This window comes from Fusarium sambucinum, chromosome IV, assembly GCF_050947815.1.
Source record: "Fusarium sambucinum isolate potato_lamoka chromosome IV, whole genome shotgun sequence".
NCBI classification, from domain to species: domain Eukaryota; kingdom Fungi; phylum Ascomycota; class Sordariomycetes; order Hypocreales; family Nectriaceae; genus Fusarium; species Fusarium sambucinum.
Genome location: NC_139291.1, coordinates 7,502,840 through 7,524,194, shown reverse-complemented (window position 1 = coordinate 7,524,194; position 21,355 = coordinate 7,502,840). Strand labels below are relative to the sequence as shown.

The following is a 21,355-nucleotide window of genomic DNA, read 5'->3' as shown; positions in this document are numbered from 1 at the left end:
AAGCTGAAGATATGCTATAAAAGCGTGGAAACGGGAAGAAAATGCAATGGATAATTGCAGTATCACTGATGGCTAAATTCACGTTTGGCCAACTTGTCCGGTTCGGTCCGGAGATGATGGCACATGCTCCGATCCGATCCCGGGGCCGCCGGGCCTATAACCCGGTTCTTCATCATAGCCGTAAGGCTTGGTGTAGGCGATACACATAGAAACTCGGAGGCGTAGTACTGCATTTTCTGTACTCCTCTAATGCAAATGCTTGCTTTATATTCTTCCCTGGTGTAGCAATGCAAGGAGATGTCACTAGGATTTGGTGGCCATCAAGTGGTCCGACCATCATGTTGGCTTGCTGTGGCGTTCTCTGACCAACAAGCTGTAACAGTCGATCTCGCCTTGTGAAGCAGTGGCCCAAACTGTCGGGACCAACTAAGTACCGCAAGAGATATTATTGGATGGCCGCACTCAAATGTCTTGTGCGTAATCTCTTTGCGCGCTTGCGCCAGTTCAGTTGGGTCTCAACCACAGCTGCAGTACGCACGCATGGTTTGCGCATTTAGACGCCATTGTGTCTAGCATCTAACACGGCTGCCATTGCCGCGCTCATACATATATTGGAAAATGTCCTTCAGATCGAGAGAGTCCTTGTACTGTATCATGAAGCCATGACCTGCCTTTGTTTGCCAGTCGGTAATACGTACTACGTATCACTGCCCACAAGCGACATTGTAACCTCACTGCGTGGGGGAAGATCATTTTGGCTAGCCCCCCACGTGCGTGCGTTCTTTCTTGGGTTACTCAATCTTGAACTTTTTCTTGTATGAACATCGAGACTCATCCCCATGGCCATGAAACGTTTCCCAGCTTTATCAGATCCTGAGGTGGGTCACGATTCGTCAAGGTAAATGCTCCCGACAATCCAACTGTCAATTATGCTCTCTCTCCAATTGACCATAGGTCTACCAAGGGGGGACGCGAAGCGACTGCGAAAAAAACACTCAGTTCAACAACATTCAATGGTGAACCTTTCGAATCATTCTCCTAGCCATCAATGATTAGGTCGTCATCGGGCAGCAACACCACCTTCATGGCAATGAACTGTAGCGCGGGAGGACAACGCATCAAAAGACAGCTCAACCCGCAGTTCCCACACATCTCTTGACCGGTCGAAACGTATGCAAAGAGACACACATACACCCACACCGCTCTACCTTGTGGCAGCAGTGATGCTGCACTGTCTGGAAAGGGTGAAGCGGACACGGCACCGTTGGGTGACAGGTGTCGACCAACACCGTTGCTGCATTCACTAGTTTTGAGGCGCCCATGTCAGCCGTTGGTCGATGGTTGCATCAATGCATCAGTGCTGTGCTGCTGCATGTCTATGTATCCGTATGTACGTGTAGATGCAGCAATGGGCTCCTGCATGAACCAGGCCCAAGCTGCACTTCTCCATGAAGGGTCTAGAGTGTCTAGGCCTCGGCTCCGTGACTGTGACTAATTGATTGTGGGCTGAAAGATTCAGGAAATACCACGCTGCCAGCACATCCCGGACCACCACAACAAAAGGCATGGCAGGGTAAATTAGTTGCAGGACGCAATGCATGCCATAGTTACAGATGCCCGTTGATTAGCTGGCCGGCCGTGTTTGACCTGGCTCGGACCCTTGGCTGTTTTCCCTGACCGCTCATGGTCACGGGAGCCGTCGAGACCCATGATCACCACTGCTAGACCGGGGGTAATTGTCGAGGCTGAGCCGAATTTTAAAGAGGCCATAACTCGACAGCTATTTGAGCGTCTCTGTGTACACCCTTGTCCACGCAAGTGACTTAGACTCCCAGCATATGCAAGGCCACGTTCGAGTGTAGGGTACCATTGGGTGTAGGTGACGTGACGCGACAGTAAAGCGAGGACAACACCATCGAGCTTCTTGACAGCGACAAGTTCGTCAACAGCGGCTAATTTATAATATGGATCTAATTAAGACGGCGATATTAGCTTTCATGAATGAGCGGGCAGAAAAGCCAATAAGAATTCGATAACTAGGGACGGGCCGGCAAAGGATGGGGACAATATAACATGGGATGCCTTATATCACTGCATAATTGACAGCTATTTCGAGCTGAAAGAGAAGGTTATAAAGAAAAAGAAAAGAACCCGACCCTAGTAGCGTCACAGCAACTTGTTTCAGCCTCGTAGCTTGAATTGCCCTTGCAAATTTTGTGTAGAGGTGCTGTCTCAAAAGACTAAACATAAGCAACAACGTGGTGTAAGTGTTGGCATAAATGTAACTGTGCAGGAATTATCAATCCCCGAAAAACGTAGAGGGATCATCAGCAATCCTACCCCCACACTGCCGAGACCGCCACCTCACAAATTCATTTCTTGTGTTTGATTGTATGTGCCGGTCTCTGAAATTAGAAAAAATTGATGAGACATGATATTGTATTCAAAACCCGGAGCCCTTCCGCCATCGGCATCATGGCTAAAGTTGGATTATGCACCTGGGGTCCAATGAAACACCAGTAATGACCAAGTTGAAGGAACAAGTCGGATCATTTGCCTCGTAGAAACGCCATTGTGTCCTAATAAAACGCCTCGTCCCGCGGTGTTCAGCGCCGCAACGTGCCGTCAAATAAGACAATTGCGGCACGGCGTGATGTGATAACGGTTCAAGCCACCCGTCGTTGAAGATTTGGTGGCTTTGATCCACCTCATTTCGCTTTTCTAGTGAATTCATTTCCTGCGAGACTTATGATGAGTCGCCCATTAACAGTCACAGCCATGTCACATCATCCCTGGACTCTTAAAAGCGGCCGCACATTGCTAATCTAAGATTAGAAACCGCCATGTCGACAATTTCGATTGTTTGCTTTTGTTCTTTTGTCGTCATTATGGCTTTGATGTGATGGAGAGAAAACCCTTATGGTTCGGTCTGTGGCCATTCATTCAACTCGTGTGATGATCCATAAGTTTGTTCGCCGCGGCAGTGCTGAAAGAGCAAGCCATAAATGGCGGGTAGTGATAGCTTGCGTTTACCTACAAGATAGTGCCGTAGGATCTGGTCTGCATGCTCTGCGCGTGACATTATCGACAGGTACGCAATGTCGCGTTTGATCGTGTGAAAGCTTGCTAGCCTCCAACCACTTCCCCGGTACAGGCGCTTGTGCCAGCCAGTGTGCCAGTCACAAACCCGGCATTCGACGCAATGCAGATTGGTCTCCCCACTAGAGACAACTGTCATGGATGGCTGCATCTGCCCGGGTGGGCCTTGCAGCTCTTAACCAGGTAACCAGGGTCCCTTCCCCGGTAGAAGCCCCTGGTCATGCAATTCACCATCACCCGTCAGAGTTGCTGTCGTCCGATGCACCCACACCCCTCGGCCAAGGTACCGTATATCACCGCGCCAGGGGTTTTTGTCGGAAACTAAGATCGAGAAGCAAAGTATGGCAAACAGTCATATATCAATTCTTCTGTGTTTTCTCATTAGCTGATGTGTTTTGCAGGAAGTTTGAGGAGGTTATAGTTACATTTTAGTGAGAAAAGTAACGCAATGGTCACTGAGCACGTAGATAAATTCTCTGAGCGGAACTCGTGGGTACAGCGACCAGTCTTGGCGATGCCAGCAATTGAGAGCTAGCAATATTTATCGTGGAAATGGTCAACAACGGGTAAGTCAGGTCCCTTCCGCGTGCGTGGCGTGTCGTGGCGCGAATTATGTGGAAGTTTGGTCTAGAGAAAAGTCAAAGGGTTGACTAGGGTGCCAACAAGATTGACGTCTGACGATATTGTTATTTGACGCTCGAATGTACAGAGTAGAGTTTTGGGTATTGGATATGGATAAAGTGGATGATGGTGAAATTTGAATTGCTGCATTTGACAGCTCCTGCCTGTTGTTTATGTTCTCCAGTAGCTCTTGCCTGGGAAGTAGCTACTGTGATCGGTGGCTGCCTAAGGTATCTCAGAAGACACCCTCACAGAATCTGCCTCATGATTTCTATTGTTTTCTCCTTTTCTTCCCATATCTTAATTCTGATCCTCCTGCAGTGTCAATCTCCAGCATCACCACAATCAACATGTAACAAAGTAAAATGTCACGCCCACACTCTAGGGGTAAATATAAACAAACTCTGTCCTTCTTCATCCTGCAGCCCTGCCCTACCTATCCCTACCTTGGTTTCCAACGTCTCTTTTGGGGTCTCACCCACCCACCTCGGGGCAAGACAATGCAAGTGAGTGCTGTCTTGTCTCATGCGGATTCATGGCCCTGGTTTTTTCCGCTTTTGGTGGGCAAGTCCAAATGCAATGCCATGTCATCATGAACGACACTGCTTGTAAGTGAGATTCGAATTGGTGGCCTGTTCGAGGCCTACAACCCTTTCCCACGTCAGCGTGAACTACCAACGAACTGTAGTTCATATTCTTACTAATGAAAGAGAGAATATGAGAAAAAAAGAAAAGAAAATACATCAACTAATGTTGCACCAGATAATTAGTACGCAATCAACCGCTACTCAAGGAACCAAGCAAGCAAGCAAGCAAACAAGCAAGCAAGACCTTGTAGCGACTAGCCAGGATCAGCTAGACCAAGGTCCGCACCACCCAAAACCACGGACACGGGGCACTACGACGATCTTTTGTTTCTTTGTCCCATCTCAGCTCCCTTCCACGTTCCTCTAGCACGTTGCCCTGAAGTACAGGTACAGCACTAGAGGTACCTAGCTTACCATAGCGGTATGGAGGTTGCTTGTTGCCTCTTTTCTCTTTTCCTCAAACCGTTTTGTTATTGCTTTTTGTATTTGCGTTACCGCCTCTATCTCTGGCTTGGCAAATGCTTTGTCCTTTGCTCACTTACACCAGATTCAATGGCCCGGCCCACCTCGCGTCTCTCTCAAACTACAACGAAAGTCCTTGCGCTCCCGTCGTTCACTGAACGGCCGGTGCGCCTGTTAGCATCTGCAACTCGATCGAGGACATATGAGTGAGATACGTACTGAGTGTGTTGTATGACGCTTGGGCTTGGGCTTGGGCGAGACGGGCCGCGCTTGATCTTGCGCGGGAGCGATGCATTGAACTGATCGTGGTACAACCGTGCCCACGGCTGCCGTACATATTACTGCGGATACGTACACATGGCATTCCCGTTGACCGCTCTAGCTTCCCTTAGGCTCCGGATGCCTGGGTACTAGCCCGCCAGCCCGCCAGCTTCTAAGCTAGTCGAATGATGGGCGGTGTCGAGCTTAGTTTAGCTTTGGACACGCTGCACGGCATCCCACAACTTTGTTGACTGAGGCCTGCTTCTTTGCGGACCTGGTGGCCTCGCATGCTTCCCATTCCGCCCATTGCTTCGTGGCGACTTGAACTTGGACTACAAACGGGTCGTCGATTTCTTGTTGTTTTATCAAATAGGGGCAGTAGAAATCGTCAAGTACTCGGCATGGAAAGAAACCTGTATGGGAAGCACACCGACCGCGCAAAGCAAAGAGAAACGAAGGGAAAAAATTGCCATGAAAGGCGAAGCTACCGGCAGCTCCCCGTTCGTTAGCACACCCCAGTCTTCTAAGCCTTGCTGGACTTGGCTACGAAGTTTACAGAGCAGGGGTATCTCAGTGACCTGGCTTGTATCCGTACATGCGTCTGCATTCAGTCTTCACGACCCCTGTTCAAAACGCTCCCCGGCACTATGACCCATTCATCTCATCACCTCGAGCAGAGCTTGTTCGTTGTTGGGTCCTAGCTCTCAACCCCAGCTTAGTCTGAGAACTAACCACGGCTTCTTTCGCTAAAGGTAACTGTGGAACTTGGTCTTTAGATGACCAGACCAGCTCTGGGGCTTGATAAGGGCAGGCCGCCGTACTACCAGGGCCAGCTCAAGGCTCGCATGTTCGTACCAGAGCAAATAAAGAATACCACACAGTGTGGCCAGTAGCCCCATCTACGACAGACTCGCTTCTAGATATTTTCTCGTTGGTGGTGCCGACCATACATCTTACATCACCAGACCGTTCCTGTGCCTGAACTTTTTGCTCTTCTTTCATCTTTGTCACTCTTCTTCCTCCCTCGCTCTGTTGCCGCCTTTTGGTACTTGGCTATACAACTTCCCATCAGCCTTCCCACCCATCGACAAGGCACCATCAAAGCCAAAGCCACAAATTGCGCCTACACCTTCCAGCTCTTTGTACTACATCTCAACAAGCCGAGATCCCTCTTCAACGAAAGTGACGTGGGACCCAGGCATAGCAGAGCCAGTAATTGAGTTGCGAGGCGGAACGATAGCTTGAGAACTTGGCTTCATCATAGCCAGGCATTATTAGCCATTCAGAGTGGGAGCTTGCTTCTCAAGTCTATGATTTGCTGGCTGGCCTGCACATTCGTTCATATAACCCTGCCGTCAGTCTTCTTTCACGGCCACACTTGCGTGGTTCAGCTTCATTCTCAATTTCTCTCAGATTGAGTCAAGTTGCATGCTCTCAAGTTCACTTATAATAACTGCCCTGAACTTCGCACTCTGATTTGTTTGATCACAATCTAGTTGGAACACTAGTTTCTGTTCAACAATCGATAATACATCGAAAACTCCCGAGTTATTTCAATTGCTTGATTATAAAGGGCAAGGTTGTTGCTTCGGTCGCAGTCAATACGACTTACCTGATCTATCCCTCAACCCTTTTATTTCAAGCCAGGACTGTGGGTTATCTTCCCATCTAGTCCGCAGTAACCATAGTCAATCTGGCTATTCCATCGACAAGCCTGTGGTCGCAGGCGCAAACTTCTCTGAGCAGACCAGGTTCTGCCGCGACAGACTCGACGGGTGCATCTCCTAACTCACCACTTACACCGTCGACACCAACCTGGCCTTGCCGAGACTTCCCTCAAACGAAAGCGACTGCTAGTCAGGATAACAAACTACCATCCATAGCTAAGTTCGAGCAAGATCCATGCACTGGCCCTCGTGGCCAGGTGAGCACAAGCGGTCCCTCAATGTCGCATACTGAGCCTGCATCTCAACATGCGCCAGGCCGCTCTTCGAGGTCTCCCATGGGAGAAGGTCTAGTTTCACCCACCTCGACTCGGCACGCACATATTGGTGATCGCGATGTACGCCACGATGGGAGCAATACCCCATACAGCAATGGCGAGGAACGAATGCAGCAGATCCCTCAAAAGACTCTGGACGTCCACAACATCCTCAACCCTTTAGAGCCTCGGCCATCACCTTCTGGAGGCAACGGTCCTATGCATTCAGCCTCTCGTCATTCTGACTCTGCGATGCACCCCCAAACACCCGGCTCGTTACCTGGACCCTTCCATGCGACAAGATCGTTCCCACACGGGCAAAATGCATCGGTTTCTCTTCCAGGTACACCCATAGGGTCATTGACACCTCTTGGGGCCCCTACCTCAGGACGCAACTCACCTGTAACAGGGTATCCTTTTCCTTCAGTTGGCAATGCCAGACAAAGAGCTAGCCCGACGCAACATCCCCGAGCCATAAGTGTCAGTCACGTCCCGTCTCGCGAATCAGACGCTCGCCAACCTTCATCTTTGCATGGCAAACGACCCTACGAGGAAATGGCAGCTGAAGACAACAGACCTCACTACCCGACTATGCATCATCTATCCGGAATGCCAGCCGGTCCTCCCTCTACACTGTCGGACTCTGGTAGGTTGCATACCCAGGGGCCGATGTCTTCTCCCGGATTACAAGCTCCTCATTCTGGTTTGCCTCCAAGCCATATGTCAAGTCGCCAGCAACCGCCTCCGCCACACCATCAAACTTCATATTCTCCTAATCTGCAAGCTGGTCGACCATTCCCTAGCCCTGGACCCCAAAACGACAATACCACACACTGGTCGGAAACACTACGAAGACAAGGCACAGGTGGATCTCTCTTTGGCGTGGAAGGACAACAAGCCTTTATGACACTTCCTGGAAACGAAACACCTATACCCGTTCATATGGACTTTTCTCATGCGTCTAAAAAAGCAGACGAAAAGAGACAACGAAATGCCGTGGCTTCAACGAGACATCGAAGGAAAAAGAAGATTATGCAGGAGGAAAACTCAAAACAATTGCAAGAGCTTCGGGATGAGAGACGGATGATGGAAATCAGGATTGACGAGTTGACGCAGCAGCGAGACTTTTACCGCGACGACCGCAATCGCTTACGGGACATTGTTGGGCAAACACCATCAATAAGTGGTCTTGCTGGAGGACCCCCGAGTCCCACCTTTTCAACGAGCAACTCGTACGCAGAGACTGGGTCCATGGTCTCGGGGCACATGGGTTATGGTGGAGAAGGAATGTCAAACGAAAGGCCAAACCAGCGCCGCCGAACCGACGATCATCCCGAGTACTCACTTCCTCCGTATTCTCCTGCGAGCGTCACGAGCGGACACCCGAGCGCATCTCCCAGCCAATTGCCACCGATGCCCATGCCAGGTTACGGTGCACCATCACGACCATCATCGGCAGCATCCTCCGCCAATAGCGAAAGGCTGCCACCATTGAGAATGGAAGGTCGACCCATTGGTCCACCTCCTGGATCAGGTGTGCAGGAGCAGGATATGCGAACAGGACAGTGGGTTCCTGTTCAGCCTCGAGCACAGGAAACTGGCTGGGCAACAAGAGACACGCATCGCAGACCTTGATGCTGCCATTTTCGATATTGAGATTTGCAAGCTTGCGTTTACACTTTGCAACTGGGATACCTATATATATAATATCGCAGCAGTTCAGGTTTTATGTTTGGATTTGGATTTGCAGACTAGCGGGTGGAACTCTAAGACGCATCTGTTGGGCGACCAACGAATTTATTGCAATTTGTAACTCTGTATTGCTTCATTTCTCTTTTCTTGTTTGGCTGCATATTTTACTGCTTGCGTTGAATCGTTTTGCGTGCATAGTGCCCCTTGTTATAGCAGCGGTGGTCAAAGGCTTGTATCTTTTATTGCAGACATGCTTTCATTCCCATTCTCAGCACTTGCTTTGGCAATTCGCGGCTGGTCCCTCCCTTCTGCAATCAGATACCCCTGGATCCTTTTGCTCTTATCAACAGTACATTGTCGTGGAGACGATGGTTCAGTCTGTACACCAGCATGCAGCATTTTCACATGACAGATATCTCTGATGGTATCATTAACCTATCCAAACTTCACTCATGTTTATTCATCATCTTTACATTTGTATTTTATTGTTGGCAACCTGTTGATACGAAATTGGAATTGTGAATCAGCTACCCATATATGTATTTGTTGTTTGAAAAAGTTGTCTGGGACAAACCGGAGTTCTCTCGGCCATTGGGCTTCAATTTCATCGCATGGCAGAATGTCGTTTACCCCTTTCGCTTGTACTACCTGATACCCTGGTTTTTGCGGCGGATTGAAAAGCGCTCGAGTTATAATAGTATACTGCAGCATAGAGCGGACAGCATTCAATGATAATAGTCTATACAAAAGGCGTTTCTTGTTAATTACCCCCTGAATATTTTGCCCTGGCAAATGAATCTACAGGTGATACACGGCACAGTTTCAGTGAGGCATTTGCTTCAATAAGTGATGAGTCGTATAAAGAGAGAAAACTAACTACCTGCCACATATCTGACAGATTAGGCCTACCAAGATGACTTTCGGACGAAGCTGACGTGTTCGAAGCACCTGGTATTCACATTTTGTTGTCCCTGCTGCTGCCGGTCTCTACTCGCCTCGTCCGAGGATGTGGCCATGAGCGAAATCGCCTCATGCAGACGCGCTGTTTATGTCTGTGACGATTGCTGCATGCACCGACCTTAGCGGCAGTTGAACCAACGGGAACAGGTCCAGGAACAGGGATTTTGCCACAGTGTACAGCAATTACAGTTGCAACAGCAAAAAGGCATGTGCGTGTGTATGTAGGTAGAGTATTCACTTGCATATAACATACATATGCATGTGCTTCAATGCATTCGTCGTGTTACAAGATGGTTTGTTACTTGCTTAAGCTGTCACATCCTTCAATCTCGGCTTTTTCTGGGATTAGGAAGGGGTGGCAGCAGTAAGTAACTGTACATTACCATGAGCATGTACGTACAGTCACTTTTTGAAAGTGAGAGATGGAATGGGATGGGCGGCTAGCGGCTAGGGTACATTAGTTTCCTGTTCTATCATATTGTGTGCATGACCGGAGATGGAGTTACATAGATGGCCGAATGGATGGTGATTCACATTAGATCACACTTGTACAAGCAGGGGTTATACGTATAGAGGAATTGGGCAGCTATAGGATGGATCAAGGTCGAATATCACTTTGTTAATGCCCAATGCTAACTACCTAACTAGCAAATCCTGAATAATCCCGATCCACTCTGTAATACGACAGGTAAATTGCGATGGGTAGACAGAGACTTGTCTACTGTGTAGACTGTGTAGCACATCATAAGATGTGTATGATATTGGTTCATCAAGTTCCTCTGTCTCTTACCACCCATGATGTTCTTTGCTATAATACCCGCATTAATTCCCCCACATTCATGATCGCGCTATCCCGCGTGTCGGATCATCTAAAATGTAATCTACTTTAGCAAGGTAGACCTCGTCCTGGGCTAACAATCCTGGCAACGACAAGCACATACGGTTATTGTCCAGGTACCCGTGCAAATACCTCACCTACCTATAAGACGTCTTTAATTACCATCATCTCATTTACAGAAAATGGAGGCCTCGTTATGCAAGACTTGCTTACATATTCCTTTCTTCTTCTGTTTCTTCTTTGCTTCATAACCTGCAGTTTTGACATGTCACTTTTGTGGTGCCTTTTGATTCGCATTACATACATGCAGGGAACCTCAACGCAAAATGGCTTGCAGCAAAGATAGCCTCAGTCAGCCGAAAGAAGCGATGCGGCAACAACGCTAATGTACCTCGACCAAAAATGTATGTACGTATCTCCATCCGTAAAAAGGAAGAGATGCCACGCCTGCGGTGGTGACGTCTGTTTTCTTGTTTGTTTCTCGTCGGTGTGGTAATAACTCGTAGCGAGATGGCTTTTTCTACGCCTCTTTAATATCCCGAGTGATATTTGCCAACCAATTGGGCTTGCTCCGTAGCTTGTTCCCAGGGCTTTTGGGTTGTACGAGAACTGAAATAGATCTTACCTTCTTCAATAAGAAGGTTGGCGTCATGTTTGCCTGACAAGTGGTGAGGACAGGTATTGATCTTTGCTGCTTGTAATATTGTGGAAAGATCGTGATAAGAATCCGAATTGCTTACCGTTCTGGGTTGCCGCAATTTCGTATATTGTATTCAGGTTGATCTCTGTACTCCACAGATACTGATGCTCCGCTTCATATTGAGTCCGAGACACGGAATACGTTGAAGAGTTTCCGTATTCTCTTAGGCTCGGCTTCTATACAAATCGACACTATATAACAAGCCTGGCCAGGACTGAACCTAAGCCGCTGTTCCAAGTTTATCTAGGCACAAGCTTATGGCAGTTTTTTCGAATCATTCAGTCCTTTCTTCCGATGTCTACATGGCGGCGTATGGGAGTATAAAAGACGTCAACGAAATAAGAGTATCCCAAATCAATTATCTATCCCAAATTCCAAAAGACGACACCCAGTCCGGAAGCATTGTTTCAGAGATTGAACATCTTGGTATCTATAGTGGCATGGGCTTGCCGAGTTAATGTCCAATGAATTTCAAATTTTGATGAGTGCTATAGGTAGGCGATAAGGCATTGGCAAGGATCACTCATGGCGTCATGTGGTATGCAGCGCCTGAACTGAGCTTAATTGTTAAAATTCGAGGCAATTTCGTCTATCTATCTCGTCCACGTGTGTTGTAAAAGCGTTTGTTCTCATGTCGCTTGATGCCCCTAGGTATGATTCCAGATGGTGAGGTTTTCTGCCTACGACCTTCACCAAGTAACATGGTTCTCACACAATATCGGTGTTATCGATGTAGTGATTTCACAGTGGTCTAGATCAACATATTCACTCAGTGCAATGATTTAGACCAGATAAAGTGAGCAGGTATGGATCGAATTGACGTATACAACACAGGCAGGTATGCTTCAGGGACATCACAGGCAAAACCAACCAACTCGTAGTCACTATTATGCCAGAATATTAGCTGTAAAGGACTAATAAGGCTTCTGATTTATTCAATTAAATTGTTCTCTCTCTTCTGGCTTCATTACCATGGAAACCCCCTGATACTCACTATGGAGGATCGTCTGTAAGTCACGCCACAGTTGATCGACGCCACATGTGGCTGCTTCTCTTCTGACCAACCAGGAAGCTCCAAGCTCGACATCTGGCCTCGAGCGTCATCTCAACACCATACCAACGCCCCGCGATCAACATCACGTCAATCTTGACTCGGCGCATTACGACGTTGAATCCACTGCAGTCGCCTTCTTCTTCAGTACATACTCCAATCGCGACGAAATAGAGGCATCGCCTCATCGCCATCATGGCTTCATCCTTCCCTCGATCGAGCATTCAACTCGATTACCCTCTCTACGCCATCGACTTCGACCCTGAGGATGCGACTCGAGTTGTTGTAGGCGGTGGAGGTGGCGCTGGCCGATCTGGTGTTGGTAACAAAATCGTGAGTTGACTTCTATGTCTTCTTGCGCACAAGAGTATACTAACATAGCAACTAGACTGTTCTTGAGACTGTTTCCCAGCAGGAACTTCGCTCGGCCGGAGAGATCACCCTTTCTCGCGATGAAGACAGTGTCATGTCCCTTGCAGTCGGTCCCCGCAAGGGGAAATCCACATACCTTTACGCCGGTGTCAACTCCAGCCCCGAGAGCATCGCAAAGGGCAAGAACGAGCATCTCCGAGCCCTGAGTGTCGATCCCTCCAAGCTGCGTACTTCGGTCGGAGCTAAGACACCCGATACGAACATCACAGAAGTGTCGCGAGCCGCCCTTTTCCAGGACCCCGAAGCCGATACATACCAACGACTGTTGCGCATTGCGGGCTCGATCGGTGTTGCAGCTACGGCGATGTGCAAGGAGCCCCAATTGGCGATTTTTGATGCCGCAGGCGCTGCAGTCAAGCCGCTCGGTGTTCTCAAGATCGAGAAAGAGGCTGAGGATTTGGATATCGTACAGACGGGAGAGAACGAGTTCCAAATCGCATACTGCTACAAGTACGAGCTATGGCTTGTCGACATTAATGGCAAGGAGATCAGTGAACCGCGAAAGGTCTATATCATGAAGGATGACCATGGTGAGCGACCAGCTTTCCGAGCGATTCGATACCTGAGCTCCAGCTTTCTTGTGGCTGCGACCAACCTTCCTAAGCGAAGCGGAGTCGTGATACAGGCTTTCAGATTGCCCAAGTTAGCACAAGCAGAAGCGCGCTTGTGCCTCAATGCCAGAATACCAGGGAAGATTTCTGCAACTGCATTCGCTGTTGCCAACCTTTGCCCTCCATCTTCACCATTCGGCTCTCTTGGTGAGACACAGTTCGTCATTGCTGTTGCGGGTCATGATTGCTCCATCACTCTATACACACTCGAGCACACAGTGGGCGGCTCAATCGAGTTACTTGCCAAACTATGGCATTTGCATACACTAAAGGAAGTCCACGGAAACGCTAATATCACCGCCATGGCATTCTCCCACTTTGTCACACCAAAGAACAACCTCCGCCAGCAATACATTAAGCTAGCTAGCACATCTCTGCAAAAAACTGTTGTGGTTAACAGTATCGCTCTGAAGAAGCACGTTGACAAGGCCCCCCGTAACAAGAAGGGTCCTCCCCGTGCTGCGCGCTACGTCACAGCCATGAAGTCCCGTGGTGTATCTTCTCGTGGCCTTCATATCACCATGGCCATCTTTGCGCTCCTCATGGCTCTTGTCGCGCAGGGCATTATGGAACTGTCTGGCCAAAACCGCCCAATTCTTGGTGTGCAAAGGATATTTCCCGCTGCATGGCACGGCTCTCTACGAGCTCCCGATCACCCACCAGCGGCATTCCTCGCTGACGAGTTTCTTGCCAAGCTCGGCGGTCGAGACATTGGCAAAACAGTAACCGGCGAGACTCTTGTGGTATACGAGGGCAATGTCCCTCCTGCAACAGCCGGCGGTGAAGACCAAGTCCCAGAGCTCAAACTCGACGTCCATGAACCTTCTGTCCACGGCCCTGGCAAGACTTGGGAAGAGTTGGGTGAGGAGCAGAAGCAGGCATGGAAGGCCCGCCTTAAGGAGGCTGGCGCCTGGACACAGACCATGCCCGAGGCTGTTTTCAAGGGTATTCTGTTTGGCGAGATTGCAGGTGCCGTCGGTCGAGCTGTTGCTGGTTAAGAGCGGCGTTCATCCACTGGTTATCGAAGAGCGAGATTCGACATGTGAAATTTGTATTGTATGTATCATAGAGTTTTGTCCTTTTACGTATTGTAGATGACGACAAGGGAGTCTTCCTTTCTGAGGGCGATTAGCAATGCCCGACTGCCTGTTACGCTTTAAGAAGATAATGTATTTGAATGTCTTAATACTGGTTTAATGGTCTATTGCTGGGTCTATGTTTGCCAACTCGTGAGGTTGTGATCACATAAAAGTGATAGTAGATTTGCCAATACTTAGCCCTGTTATGATTATACGTTGATCAGACTTTGAGGAACACCCCCATCAATTAATCAATGATTCTATGTTGGCTTGTCGACACAGCTGTGTTGGCTGCGTTGAGTGTGTTGGCCCAGCAGTCACATGGTTATCACATCACATCAGAAGTTCTGGTGTGCAGCCTTGTGACCTTTCAGAACTATACGTGCTGTTCTTTACCCTCTTCCGGGTAAAACTGCTGATATCATTGCCCTTTCTCTTTCACAACGTCAATGATATATTGCGATATACTTACACTTTAGACTACTATGCGGTTGGTCTACGATTCACAAACTCTTGAACCCTGGCGACTGTTCTCATCTTTTCATGCATGCGGTCTGTTGGTATTAATCACTGCAATGTTGATAGCATGACAAGTGTATCTTTTCCATAAACGGAACGGGTCAGGACAAGTCAAGTGTCAGTGTTGGATGTATATTTATACAGATCGATGTGAAGTTGAAGTAGCAAAGGGCCTCTGTTGAATCGTTCTCTAGTCAGCCCATTCGTATTGAGCTTTACGACTTGGACTCACCGCATTTGCATCTGTCATCGGCCTCCAACGATGAAGTCCCTTCTGTGTCATCTATCGTCCAACAAGAGAAGTCGGTTCGGCTTTCGAGTAAGTGTGGACAGTACGGACAGGGTGCAACTACACGATGTTCCAACTAACAGGTTTTCCAAACATTCGACTTCTCTCCTTTCCAATGCCATAGTACTTGCTGTATGTCGTTAGGGCGAGATAAGCACCTTAAGTCTTCTCTCGTCTCTTTGTCTATCACAAGCTATCTCACCACACAAGCCGCGCCCAGTAAGAAAGGAACTTCCTATTCGACTTTCTCTGGGAACTTGAGTCCATTCATCTTCGAGTCCCAGTAAGACCAGTAAGACGATATACAAGTACATTGGCATGGAGACTTCATGGCGATTGATCAGCTCTTCAAGTTTCAGAAACATACCGACGAACGCTTGTCACAGCAACATGTTTCGGCACAGTTTCAAAGTCGCTTGAGTTAGTCTAGGCAATTCGATATTCATCAGGAGTGAACAAACAAAGCTAGTGAACGGGTTTGCCGCATTCCATTCCAACGATGATCTTGATGACGACAACTAGTCCTACCTCAGTTTGTCGGAGAAGCTGTTCGCTGGAGGCATGAGAGACGAAAGTAGTAGCTCAGCTTATGCTGTTTAGCGGACTTTTAGGGTCTTTATTTTTGTATCCTGAAGCTTGGATGTTAAGTTTTATGCTACCTATTAGTCCTGATATTACGAGCACTCGATCGTGGATAGTTTACGCTATGGCCAGGAACTAGGCTTGAACAACCAGAAAACTGGGAAACCTTGTAAGACAACCAAACCGAGCCTTTCCTTGGTTTGAATTGAAGTTGACTTTATGGCTGGCTGTGGCGATCCAGGTCCCAACCGTCTGCCGGACATTCTGGGCCGGTCTATTGGTTGTTTGGAGAATAACTTTGTGTTCTAACTTGATGTCTCTCAGGTCAAGGTTTGAGCCAAGGCTGTGGCGTGTCCGGATTGAGGCGAGATGGATATGACGGGTTGACGTTTGAGAGTTGCCGTGATTGATATCAAAGCGTCGTCGATTCCACGATACATCTAAGCGAACCCTAGACGTAAAGGCATGAACTTGATGGCTCGAGTGGCGATATCAACGCATAACGTCTCTGGGTATTCATGTCTTGGACTGGTTAATACACTTTGTCATCCCCTTTCACCGGTAACGACAGAGATTGAGATTGAAAATGGATAACATATGGGGAAACGATGCTTGATGGATGAACTGGCCCCAGAGTTACAGGCAGGGTTCTTCCCTGTCAGAGAACCTCGAGATCCACTCTGTTGGCGTTGAACCGTGGCAGCAGCTAAACTAAACAAATAAGCAAATACGTAGTACGAAGAATAAACACGTGTAGGAGGTTTGTTCGTTCTTCTCAAGACACTCTCACCCGTCGACAGCGTTTTTTCTTGTCTTGTCTTGTCTTGCTTTTAGTTTATTTGTTTCTTTTGTCTTCTCTTGTACAGTTCGTGAGCATTGTCTTGGTATAGCATGGGCACGAATCATGATAATGTGTTTTACAAGAGATGCATGACGACAAAAGAGGAAAAGAAAACACACCAGACATGGGTCATTGTTCAAGGGCCCTTGATCCCCTGAATGATGCCCCTGTCAGTGGCGATTATTGTTTGGATTTCCATCCACATTCCACAGGCTCCCGGTCAGCCGGGTCGATAATATGCAAATTGCCCGCTATTTCGTTGCAACAGACGTAAAATAACATAACGCGAGAAGACGAGAAGAGAAGAGAAGCAATACGACCCAAGAGGCAGGCAGCCACATTAATTGCTGTCTGGCTGACGTGATGGGATCGTCTCGGCATTGAGCCCAACTGGACCAACAACTCGGGTCTGTCTAAGCCTTGAGTCTGACTGTAAGATCTGATGCTACCGGGCCGGTTACCCTCAAATGCTTTCTCTTCATCTTGTCTTGTCCATGATTGTGTAAATGAAGAAAAAAGAGAGAACATGATACAGTATTTGGAGACAAGAGCTTAAAAAAGGGATCGTCGTCGTCTAGAACGGGCTAATAAAGCAGCGCCCGCGTATGGAAAGACCCCAACTTTGACCGGAGCAATTCCCGAAGCCTAGTTAGGAAAGTATAAAATACCAAAGGTATCAAACGAGTCAGTAATTTTATATAGAGTAATTAATACATGTAGAATACGAGAGATAAGTATTGGCTATTTGTGACATTGTCATCATCAAAGATGAGCAAGAGCCAAACATACTCACTAAAATAGTGCGCGGGAAACACGAACGAGTCTTCTCCTCTGTACGAGGACAAAACCTGCTGTGGCCAATGCAATGTCAAAGCGCACGGCACAAGATGAGAGAGAGTCTTGGACAAATGCAGGGGCACGGCTTGGCTGAGCAATAAGGCGAGACAAAGGGCGGGCAGAGGAAGAGAGAAGCCTATCTCCAACAAAAGGGAAACAATTTCTTCAGGTATCAAAGACCTGCAGTGATTCAGTCACTGAATGAGGAGTGAAAGGGAGTGGAGATTGATTCCATGTCAGATCTCATCAGCCACACTTTTGCGGGAGCTAAAAAGGATCGTCGTCTCGTAGGGAAACAATATAGGTATCTACAGTGGTATGTAGTGGGCTGTCACAAGGTCCTACAAGTATCTACTATACCGGCTTGTTACTGGTTGCTCCAAGCTGGGATGTTGATCAACGGCACTTGGTTAGGCCCAACGAGTCATGTCAAGAGCCATGATCAATGATACAGGGTAGATGAACAACTTGTGGATTGTGCATCATATTTTTTTTCATTAAATACGTTTGATCATGTTGTATAGAGACATGTTTGTTACTGTGCGGATCTATTTGAATCAATAGTAGACTCCTGGCAATGCGTGTCTCAGAAACTGCAGCAGATCTTGTTTCTGGGGCGTCTTGATTTATTGGATGACAGCTGTAGTGGCTATCTGATCAGCAGCCGTAAAAAAGAAAAAAAAAAAGAGACAGCCAAGCTGATGAGATATGCATATTTAATTGAAGCAATGAAACAAACCCTAAATAAATATCCAGGTCCGATAAGCACACACGCGTCAAGAACATACAAGAATGATCATGGTCTACCGTGGCCTAATCTGACCTGACCTGACCTGACCTGACTTGCATAGAGTTCTAATGCGCCACTACCTAACGGTTGAGGATCGTAAGCGGGACGATCGAGAATCCCAATTTCAGTCCCGTCGTTCTGGGTCCCATTTCAAGGCGAAGGCTAGGCCAGGTCAGGTCAGAACCAGGGTATATCCAGGCTTGATTTCAGTGATTATTTCGCTGGTAATTAATAAATACAGGCACTGAGAACACACTGACACAATGCACCTATTGGTATCACTATAAAATAAAGCGAGGGTTGAAAAGAGAGAAATGGAAAAGATAAGAGGAGAAAGGTCAAGTCTGGACAGATGTAACTCGAGCAATTCAATTGGACGGATGAATTGAACAGGGCTGAGATAGTGAGCCTGACCCGTCTCTACCTATATTATCCTCAATTATAGCCCTGCGCATATCAGGCATAGCCCATGGATGGACATCATTATTCCCATCCTCTGTAACAATCCCATTCTGTTTCATCACTCCGGCAGGCACGAAAATCAATCAATGATGTGCATCGTATACTTAACCACAAAAAAAATCAAGATGTAGCAGCGATGGAACGAGATTAACTGGACAGGGCACGAGAGGAGACCAAGGGGTCCTGATTTCTTCATCTGGTCCAATCGACCTGAAGCTAATGCGGTGGCAGCATTAGCACTAAGCCCAGCTAGGGAAGCAAGCCATTTGGGGTTTGACACTGACGGCATTGAGACAGCCTGGCCTGATTCAACTGTGGTCAGTCTTGCCGATTGTGATACTTCAATTGAGGCTTGTAAGGCTGTTGTCCAAGTTGACAGACAGAACTGAACTACAGAGTCCATCGCAATTGAACTGTACATATCGAAAGCAACAGTCGGAGAAAAAAGAGACTCTCAAACTAACCATCACGCGCAGGTTGTTTAGTCTATGTACCATCTACCTAGACGTGTCTCAAAGGGGAAAAGGTGTGAGCGGACGGGGTCCTCCACCGATGGGCGTGTATCTGTACAGGGGGGAACTAAAAGACAGGGATGAGGGGGACATGGAGATGAAGATGGAGGACCATCGACTTGCCTGGTGAGGACCAACAAAGCTAAAGGGCGGGAAGAAATAAGATACAAGGTCAATTCAACATGTTTTGCATGGTTTTAATATTTGAAGCGATATAATATGCTATGCTGTGCCATGATGTGTATTCTTTTTATAGTCAAGATATTTAGACCAGCATTGAAGCTAGATAATAGTAGAATTCAAGTCATATTTGCTGATGTTAACTAACCATCAGTCACTCTCGGTCAGTCAGTCACTGCCCGGCGTGAGTGAGCGCATGTGTGACGATGACATCCCGGGCCTCGTGGCATCTCCGCACCCATCCAACATCGTTTCCAAGGAACCGTCCATAGCAATAGCCTCACATATCTGTAGTCCCAACAGACAATACATGTTTATATCTCTGTCTCTCAAGAGGCATCCCATCTCGTCTCTCAGTGGCAATAAGGGGCTAATATCTATGTATATCGATGTTTCGGATTGCAACATATCTTTTGAACGGTGTGTCGTCGAGGTCGTTGATGAGGTGGGACTACTCCAAGATCCCCTTGACTTTTACTAACTTAACCCTGTTCCGGTTTACTGGACCCCCGTCGCCGAATCTCCAAGGGGAGGAGACAGTGAGAAAGAGAGAGGGAGAGAGATCTAGTTGATAATCACCGTCAACTCTCAATTCAATTGTCCGTCTTCTTTTCAACCTCGTCATTTTCAAGGTGATTTTCTTAAAAGTACCTTGTCAAGCTGGACAAACAATAAATCGCACCATGTACTGCTGAGATGACGGATGATCCGCGAGCCAAGGTCATGGTGACAGCCCACCACACAACCACACATCAAACACACGCTCTCCCTCCATGCAGCACGATAGAATACATAGTACATGGATAGAACCGGGAGGGCCGCCTCTACCCTGCATCTTGATATGCACGCAGACATTCACGCTGCCGCTGCAGCCTGCTCAATGGACAAGATGATTGATTAACTAGTTGACCGAAACGCTTGAATCGCGAATCATGACAGTTCAAGCAGAGAAGACGCAAGAGAACTGAACCGGTGCAGTACAGTGCTGGGCTAGGCTTAATTTAATCTTGCTTCCATTAGAAGCACAAGAAGAAAGAAGCCCTTGACCATGCTCGCGTTTCCTCAAAGTACCTGGTACTGTACCGTGCCTGGGCGTCCAACCAGACTAGGGGAAACAGGGATGCGGGGCCTTTTTTTGCCAAATAACCAGGTCCTCTCTGTTCTGCTCTGGTCTGGTCTGCGCTGCTCTGTTTTGCTTTCTCTCCATCTCTCTCTCTTATTCTCTCCAACTCACCAGATCGGTGGGACTCGAACCAATGAAATCATAGTCGATTTTCCCAGGTGTTTATTTGTTGTGCAAGCGTGTCACATTTGTCTCCAATACTTTCTTGTCGCAGGGTTTCCCTCTTGGATTCTGTTTCTGGGCTCCTTCGTTTGAGGTTCGATTCGACCAGACCAGATGAGACCAAGCCAGACGGACGACGCCTCTTTTTGTCTGTCTGTTGTTCAATCTGACAAGAGAAAGGCTACCCCACTGATTTGCGTTGCATCCTTGACCAGTACAATGCCAGGTTTGTTGGATATAATAATGGCCGATCCTCGAATAAGTCAAGGTTGAGGCTTTGAGGTGAAATGAATTGAACAGAAAATTCAATTGATTTCGGTTGCGCGCGTTATGAACGGCGATCAATGTCAATGTCAAACTCGTTCTCCTTCTCAACTCTGGTCGATCACCGTTGACGCGTGCTGTCTATTTCCGTTCCTTGCCAACTTTGTAGCCGTGCGCAGGTTTGACACTCTGATGATTTTCGGTCCCCTCTTGTTTCAGCCGTCGCCGAAACCCTGACGCGACTGACATCCGTGGGCAGTAGAGCAGTAGTACTACTCTGTACCTTGAGAGAAAAATTGGGATAAAGAGGTTATCTCAAGTTAAGTTACTACCCGACCCGTATGTTTGTACGCATATGCATACATACATGAACCCAACGGGACAATAAAACCATTCGAGTTAGCGGCCGTCCAACGACGG

At 47.8% G+C, this 21,355-nt stretch overlaps 2 protein-coding genes across 2 annotated transcripts; both read left to right on the top strand.

The window, feature by feature from the left end:
• Positions 1 to 6,975: 6,975 nt before the first annotated feature.
• On the top strand, positions 6,976 to 8,646 carry FSST1_002428 (bZIP transcription factor; the record flags this gene model as incomplete). Its single annotated transcript, XM_083228418.1, has 1 exon — positions 6,976 to 8,646. The coding sequence occupies one exon, from the start codon at positions 6,976 to 6,978 to the stop codon at positions 8,644 to 8,646; it is 1,671 nt and encodes a 556-aa protein (XP_083092610.1).
• A 3,801-nt stretch (positions 8,647 to 12,447) lies between these two features.
• Positions 12,448 to 14,293, top strand: FSST1_002427 (Sar family guanine nucleotide exchange factor SEC12; the record flags this gene model as incomplete). The annotated part of the gene is made up of 2 exons (XM_083228416.1): positions 12,448 to 12,585; positions 12,641 to 14,293. The coding sequence occupies 2 exons, from the start codon at positions 12,448 to 12,450 to the stop codon at positions 14,291 to 14,293; spliced, it is 1,791 nt and encodes a 596-aa protein (XP_083092609.1).
• Between the last annotated feature and the right edge of the window lie 7,062 nt (positions 14,294 to 21,355).